Source organism: Columba livia, chromosome 7 (genome assembly GCF_036013475.1).
Source record: "Columba livia isolate bColLiv1 breed racing homer chromosome 7, bColLiv1.pat.W.v2, whole genome shotgun sequence".
NCBI classification, from domain to species: domain Eukaryota; kingdom Metazoa; phylum Chordata; class Aves; order Columbiformes; family Columbidae; genus Columba; species Columba livia.
This window is the reverse complement of record NC_088608.1, coordinates 40,447,458-40,455,565: the sequence shown is the minus strand read 5'-3', so window position 1 is coordinate 40,455,565 and position 8,108 is coordinate 40,447,458. Positions and strand designations below refer to the sequence as shown.

Sequence of the window (8,108 nt, the reverse complement as noted above, 5' to 3'; positions counted from 1 at the left end):
CAATTTTAAAATCCCAGCATCACAACAAAATAAAGAAGACATGTCGAGCCTGCAGTGAGTTAAATTAAGACTGCCATGCAGCAGATAAGGGGCAGTTATTGCTTCAGAAAAACATCCAGTCATCAGTTTCCACATGGCGTCCTTGAGATAGGGGGAAATATGGAATTGGTGAAGCTGTGGGGGAAAACTGTGTTGTGTTGCTTCAGAAAATATTTGACATGCATATCATAATAATAGTAATAACAACAATAACAACAATAATGAAACAAGCAGGCAAACAAATAAACCCAACAACAACAAAACAAAACAAGCGAAGGTGAATAACCATGAAAGAAAGAGGAAGACTGCCCCGTCCATGGAGCTCTGCAGAAGGAGCGTGGAGCCGTACATCGTATGAGGCGATATAGTTGGCATCAGCACGTAGAGAAGACTTTTGTAGGGAAGACTTTGAAGGGAGCGGCCTGACTCCATGCAGTTGAAAACCTGAGAGCTGGCAGTGTGCTGAAGGGATGGGGAGAAGTGTCCTGGGTTGAACAGAAACCTGTGGATGACACAAGGTTGGAGAGATGTGCTTTGCAGAGATTGGCAGGAGTCCTTCCCAGGGTTGAGCGGGATGAGCTTTGGACACACGGAAAAATAAAGCGGCTCTCAAGCGTGGTTTGGAATTAGTGCCACTGTCACTAGTAGCAGAAAGAGGACCGTGCCGTAAGGGAACTCCTTGTTCTTCAGGAGAAAAACTGAAGCTTTTTCACGTCCTTCCTTGTCAAAGAAGGTGTAATTCTTCAGTAGTTAGCCTCTGGCACCACAGAATCCCAGAATGTGAGGGGTTGGAAGGGACCTGGAAAGCTCATCCAGTGCAATCCCCCCATAGAGCAGGAACACCCAGATGAGGTTACACAGGAAGGTGTCCAGGCGGGTTGGAATGTCTGCAGAGAAGGAGACTCCACAACCTCCCAAGACTCTACACTTGCCCTTGTTATATTTATTAAATTTTTCCCTGCCCAACTCTCCAGCCTGTCCAGGTCTCTGATGGCAGCACAGCCTCTGGCGTGTCAGCCACTCCTCCCAGCTCGGTGTCATCAGCAAACTTGCTGACAGTCACTCTATTCCCTCGTCCAAATTGTTGATGAATATATTAAATAATACAGGCCCCAGCACTGACCCCTGAGGCACTGCACTAGATACAGGCCTCAACTGGACTCTGCCCCATTGACCACGATTCTCTGGCTTCTTCCCTTCAGCCAGTTCACAGTCACCTCACTACCTGGTCATCTAGACCGCACTCCCTCAGTTTAGCTGTGAGGATGCTGTGTGAAATGCTTTATTTAAATCACGGTAGACCACATCCACCACTCTGCCATCATCCATCCATCTTGTTATGTCCTCATAAAAGTCAATGAGGTTGGTCAAGCATGACTTAACTTTGGTAAAGCCATGTTGACTGCCCCTAATGACCCTCTTATCCCTGATATGACTTGAGATGGTACCAAGCATGAGTCGTTCCAGCAGTTTCCAGGGGATGGAGGTGAGGCTGACCGGCCTACAGTTGCCCGGGTCCTCCTTCTTGCCCTTTTTGAAGACTGCAGTGACATTTGCTTTCCTCCAGTCCTGAGGCACCTTTCCTGTTTCTCAAGACTTGGCAAAGATGATGGAGAGCGGTCCAGCAATGACCTCAGCCAGCTCCCTCAGCACCTGCGGGCGCATCCCATCCGGACCCATGGATTTATGGATCTCCAGATTGCCTAACTGCTCCCTAACCCAGTCCTCATCAACCCAGGCAAACTCCTCCATTGTCCTGCCTTCCTCTGGGGCCTCAGCAGTACGGGGCTCCCCAGGACAGCCTCCGGCAGAGCAGACAGAGACAAAGAAGCATTCAGTAACTCTGCCTTCTCTGTATCTTCTGTCACCAGGGCACCCGTCTCATTCATCAGTGGGCCTACATTGCCTCTGCTGTTAGTTTTATCTGCCACATATTTGAAAAAGGTTTTCCTGTTGTTCTTGACCCCTCTCGCCAGGTTTAATTCTAGGGAGGCCTTAGCTTTCCTAGTTGCCTCCCTACACTCTCTGACAACAGCCTTACATTCTCCCCAAGTGGCCAGCCCCTCCTTCCATGATCTATAAAACCTCCTCTTCCACTTGAGCTTACCCAGCATCTCCTGTTTAACCACACAGGTCTCCTGGTTTTGCTCTCAGGGCTATTCCTTTGTTTAAGTTATATTTAAATGATATTTAAAGATTACACCTCTTAGACAGAATTGCCTTTTTATGATGCCTGATCAATGTATTTTCTCCCTGGTTTTGGCAGGTGGCTGAGGGGTAGAATATGGTGGTTGTTTCTCTTTTAGGGTATCAGCCACCCCAGGGTGAGGCTGGGTGACATTTTGGTGAGCTGAAAACCTCCAAAGGCGGGGATCACCGAGAGTCCCCGGGTGTCCTGCTGCAGGGCAGCACCACCCGCCTGCTCAGTTTTTCCTAATGCTCCGTTCAAAGCTCCCTGGAGGGTGTTGGTGGCTGCTGCCTCTGTCCCACCAGCCGCCACTGCAGAAGGGTTTGCCTCCCCCATCATCTCCCCAAGCAGGAGTCGCTGCTTTTCCAGTGCCCTGTGTCCCCTTCAGCAGACTGAAGAGGCCCAATTGACTGAGCTGCTCCACAAAGCTCAAGTGCCCATGACCCCCCCATGACAGATGTTCCTCTGGACCTTCACCCGTGTCGTAGTTTAACCCGAGCTGGCAACACAACCGCGGCAGCTGATCACTCACCCCCAACCCCTTCCCCTCCCAATAGGGGAAAGAATCGAAAGTGAAGGGAGAAATTTGGACTGAGAGAAACACAGTTTAGTAAAATAAAAAAATGCTAAGAGACTTCTAGTAAATATAGATAAACCCATCATAACTCCCACGCCCTTCTCCTCAGGACTGCTCAGCCGGTCACATCCCAGCCTGTCCCGGGACACCAGGTTTGCTCCGCCCCCAGCGCACACGTTGCACCCTGGCCTTGTAAGACTTGCAGAGGCTTTTGTCGGCCAAATCCACCACGGTGTCCAGGTTCCCCTGCACTGAAACCACAGTGTGTGACCATTTAATGATTCTGGGGCGTGGCCGGAGCGCGATGGCATCACAAACAAGCCCCGCTCCCGGCAGGCTCCGCCCCTGGCGTTGCCGGGACGCGCAGGCGCAGCTCAGTCCTGTTCTGGACGCGGAGCGGAGCGGACGGCGAAGGCGAGGGGAGGAGTCAGTGGGCCGAGCCGAGCGCGAGCGACCGCAGCGAAGGGCGGGACTTGAGGAGGAGGCGCGGGAAGCGTGTGTGGTGGTGGAGAGGGAGAGGCCGAGAGACCGGCGCGACCTCGAGGCGGTGGCACGTGCGGCGACACGCCATGGCGGGCACGGCGAAGCCGAGGGAGCTGCTGAAAGCGCGGCGGGACGCGGGCGAGGCCGGGGCGCTGGGCCGGCTGCTGAGCACCTCGGCCACGAAGGTGCTGCTGCACAAGATCGAGTTCCAGCCCGCCAGCCACGGCTTCTCCGGCCAGCCGGAGCTGCTGCGGGCCAAGTACCTGCTGCTCAACCCCCGCACCGAGCCCGCCGAGCACCCCCGCGGCGCTGAGGAGGGACAGCCGGGCAAGCAGGGTGGGTGCAGAGGGCCGGGGGGCTCTCCCTGCGCTGCGCAGCCCGCGGCTCACCCGCCTCTCTCTCCCCGCAGGCAGCGACCGGACCCCGGGGCGCCTCGGGGCCGGCGTCCCTGCGCCCCAGAAGGGGCTGTTCCCTGCAGGGCGCCTCGCCATGCAGTGGCAGCGTGTCCAGCGCATCGGCGCCGGGCTGCTCAACCTGGGAAACACCTGTTTCCTCAACGCCACCCTGCAGTGCCTCACGTACACGCCACCGCTCGCCAACTACCTGCTGTCCAGGGAGCACAGCCGCACCTGTGAGTGGGGAGGGGAGCGCCCGCCTGTCCCGGGGCTGCGCTCAGCACCCTGCGCACGGCTCTGCCGGGGCTGTGCGGCTGCCGGGATGTGCCTTCTCTGCTCCCTCCTGCCCGTTTCTCCGTGGAGAGGACATTCCTGCATACGGGAGCATCCACTTTTCCTGGCCGTAGCAGTGTTCCCGAGCTCTGCATCCTGCGTCTGAGAGGCTCTGTCTGTGCTGGACACAGCCAGGACTAAGATGGGTTTGTCCTCAACGTTCTGTCTTCTCCTCTCCCACTCCAGGTCACCAAAGCGGCTTCTGCATGATGTGCGTCATGCAGAACCACGTCACGCAGGCGTTCGCGAACAGCGGCAGCGTGATAAAGCCAGTGTCCTTTGTCCGAGACCTCAAGAGTAAGGATGGCTGCCCTCGCGTCCCCTCCTGTAGCCGTGCAGGAGGGCAGAGACTATTGCAGGAGCAGAAGCTTTGAGATCAGGGCAGGTCTTGGCAGAGGTTCTTCCAAGACGACTCACTGAGCCTGCCAGGGCCTTCACGGGCCTTGTGGGGCTTCCCCCACGGCCCACATGAGTCTGACGTCTGGTTTGGGCCGAGGGAGCTCAAACCCCGCAGTCGCTGTCGGGAGGGAGGGCGGGAGGACCTGCCTCTGTTGCAGCGCGTGCTGCGGCTGATCCCTCCCTCTCCTGCAGAGATCGCCCCGCACATCCGCTTGGGCAGGCAAGAGGACGCACACGAGTTCCTCCGTTTCACCATCGATGCCATGCAGAAGGCCTGCCTGCCCGACTGCACCGAGTATGTGGGGCCTCTGGTGGTGACAACTGCCCTTGTCTGCTGGTCCCCTGTGCCCGTGGGAGGGGACTGTGGGGTGAACGTGTCCCCCGGGCTGGGCTCATGGAGGGAGGTGCTGACTCCAGGGTCTGGGGTGGATGGCCCAGCTCTCTGCCCCTCTGTGACACAGCCCTGGGCTGCTGTCTGCCTTCTGACACCTCCACCCCAGCACAGCTGCGGTTCTGTCCCCAAATCCTGTGACTGGGCTGGGTTTGGATCCTGAGGACACAGCGCTGGCCCGTGGGGGTGGCTCTTGGGGCGGGCGCTGTGTGATCCGAGCTGCCGTCTCTAGGTTGGATCGCCAGACCCAAGCCACCACCCTGATCCACCAGATCTTTGGCGGTTCCCTGCGGTCCCGTGGTGAGTGCTGGCTGCCAGGGCCTGGGCCTGTGACTCTCAGGGCTGCTGTTTCCCCGAGAGCCTTGCAGTAACTTGGGAAAGTCACTAAGCATGTGCAAATTATGCAGAGCTGCAGCTGGTCAGTCTTTTGGTATCTGTGGGCCACGAAGCTGCTGGCTGTGGGTCCCCAGCTCATTGCCACCAGCAAAGGAACCCACGTTGCCAGCTGTCCCGCAACACTTGTTGTCCCAGCACGTACAGACTGCGAATGCTGGTGCTGCCGTCCCAGAGCCCAAACGCGGAAAAGGGCAACACGGCAGCCGCCTGCGCTGTGCTGGGGGTGGTGGTGCCGTGTTGTGCCAGGGGGTGCTCACTGCTCGTTCTCTTGCAGTGAAGTGCTCGATGTGCAAAGCAGTCTCGGACACCTTTGACCCCTGTCTGGACCTGCCGGTGGAGATCACGGTACCGGGGCAGGGTCAGGTGGGGAGGAGCTCTGCTCTGCAGGGGATGTTCCTGCAGCTGCACCGCTACTGCTCGAGGCTGTTTAACCTGCCAGTGTCAGGCACGGTGCAGGCAAGAGGGAATCAGCTTCTGTTGTTGCGCTGCCTCCTCTGCCTGGCCCTGACCTCTCCTCTGTCCTGGCAGCAAGCCGCAAACGTAGAGCAGGCACTGGAGCTGTTTGTGAAGCCAGACCTGCTGGGCGGAGAGAACGCCTACCTGTGTGACAAGTGAGTGTGCGGGGCTGGGGCGGGAAGGGGCCGCGGGTGTGCTGGTGGGAAGCAGGAGGGCAGCTGCAGTACAGGAGGGCTTCTCTACCTGCTCCACCGCTAAACCGTGAGGTGCGTGGCTGTGAAGCCTGCGATGAAGCCTGTCACTCCTCATCTCCCCCGTCTTGAGACGGGGACCTGAGCCAGCAGACCTGGCCGTGAGCAGGTGCCCTGGAGCAGAACCTGCTCTCACCAGGGTCATTTCCGTGGGGTTTGTGGCTTGGCCAGGGCTGGCAAGCACCTGGGTGGTGGAACAGCATGAACAGCTCAAGCTCTCCCTGTGCAGATGCAAGAAGAAAGTGTCGGCAACCAAACGCTTCACCATCCACCGAGCGCCCAGGGTTCTCACGCTTGCTCTGAAGCGTTTTGCCGACTTCACCGGAGGCAAGATCACAAAGGTGAGTGCTCAGCAATCCAGAGCGGGGCTGTGTCCTGTCCCGAGGCCCTGCTGCCCCGAGCAGGGTTGGAGGTGGTTCTGTGCGCGGTGCGAGCTCTACCACAGTCCTGCAGCCCTTCCCCAGCTGTGCTGTGCTGTGGTGGGAGTTTGGCTCATCCCGGCATCTTCCTCACCGTGGGCTCTGCCTGGGGAGAGTGGGTTCTCCCTCCCTCACAAGACGGGACTCGTAGTACAGCTGAGCTGCTCTTGCCATCTGCTGTGCAGGCTTCTGAGACATCCTCTCTCTGCAGGACGTGGGCTACCCTGAGCTCCTGAACATCCGCCCGTACATGTCCCAGACCAGCGGGGATCCGGTCATGTACGGGCTCTATGCGGTGCTGGTGCACTCGGGGTACAGCAGCCACGCAGGACACTACTACTGCTACGTGAAGGTGAGCCCAGGGCGCTCTCTTGGCACCTCTCTGTGCTGGGGGTAGGCAGGAGGGTGCTCAGCAGAGGTGCGTGGTGTGGAGCACTGGGGTGTACGGGCTGTGCTCCGTCACAGGAAGTGTGGAGTTCTGCTCTTGCAGAGACCCCTCACCTGCCCGGGATCACCTGCGGGTTTTGGGGAGCGGAGCTCTGCCGACGGGCGCTGTTCCTGCTGCTTCTCAGGCCAGGAGCGTCCCTGGACACAGCCCAACCCCGTTCTCTCTCCCTCCCCAGGCCAGCGACGGGCAGTGGTACCAAATGAATGACAACGTGGTCCGCCCCAGTAACATCAAGGTGGTCCTTAACCAGCAGGCGTATGTGTTGTTCTACCTCAGGTGAGCGTGCCCTGTGTCCCCGGCCCCTCTGCCCCTGCTCAACGTGTGGGACAGGGCTGGGGGCACATGCCTGGATGTGGGAAGGAGCTTGGCCCAAGTAGCCCCAGTGCCCACGTGCGTGTGCTGGCTCGGGGGAGGGTGACAGAGAGAGCTCCAGCCCCTTGTTGTGGTTTTCCTGCAGATCAAGAGCTCCTCACCTCCTTGGAGCTTCTGGCTCCTGGTTCTCGTGCGCAGCTATGATGAGTATGTTGCAGTCACTCAGACACTGGCGGTTCACACGTGCCCTTCTCTGCCTTCCTCAGGATCCCCAGCCCCGGGAAGAGCTCAGAGGGTCCCGTTTCCAAAGCTGCCTCCAGCCTGCCTGGCCGTGTCAAGCTGCCTTCTGGGTCACCATCACCCAAGCTGGCCCTGAAAGCCAAACACGCGGCTGCAGCATTTCCCGGTGACACAGCCCAGAGGCCCAAGAAGCCGCGCTCCTCGCAGCCGCCACCCGCGCCCAGAGCAGCTCCAGGACTTTGTGGCCCCAGTCACACCAGTGGGGCCAAAGCGCAGGTTCCCCGGAAGCGCTGCTGGGAGCCCGGGCCCCTGCCCGCCTCCCCTGGGCTGCCGGAGCCCATCCCCAGCCAGGAGCCGTGGGGCAGCGGGGAGAACACCGGGACACCGGCAAGGGACCCTCGCAGCAGGGCTTCTGCCAGCCTGGTGCTGGCAAAGCTGAAAGCCTTCTTGTCGGCCAGGGCTGCTCCGCAGCCCAGCAGCACCATGTCACCACCACCGGCCAAGAAGCTGGCGCTTTCCGACACATAGGTGAGTCTGAGCTTCTGCCCAGAGACTTTAGTAGGTGCCTCGTGCCTCTGGATCCGGCGCTTGTGTTGGGGAGTGCAGGAACGATGCTGGTACATTGCTAAGCAGGAGGCGGGCGGGGAGAGCCCCTAAACCCCAGGGCTCTGCCCTCCCTCTGGGTTGGGGTGCAGGGCCAGGCCCCCGCTCTTGTTCCCATCCCTGCAGAGGCTGGAGAATTGGCTGCTGCCTCCTTGCTCAGGACAGCGGGGTGGCTGCG

General features: G+C 59.1%; 1 protein-coding gene across 1 annotated transcript; it reads left to right on the top strand.

Moving 5' to 3' along the window:
* The first annotated feature begins 3,373 nt into the window (after positions 1-3,373).
* Positions 3,374-7,855, top strand: LOC135579938 (ubiquitin carboxyl-terminal hydrolase 36-like). Its single transcript, XM_065069992.1, has 11 exons — positions 3,374-3,627; positions 3,701-3,918; positions 4,202-4,312; positions 4,607-4,709; positions 5,038-5,105; positions 5,476-5,546; positions 5,730-5,812; positions 6,138-6,249; positions 6,539-6,679; positions 6,951-7,051; positions 7,354-7,855. Exons 1-11 carry the CDS (start codon positions 3,374-3,376, stop codon positions 7,853-7,855), a joined length of 1,764 nt encoding a protein of 587 aa, XP_064926064.1.
* The last annotated feature ends 253 nt before the right edge of the window (positions 7,856-8,108 follow it).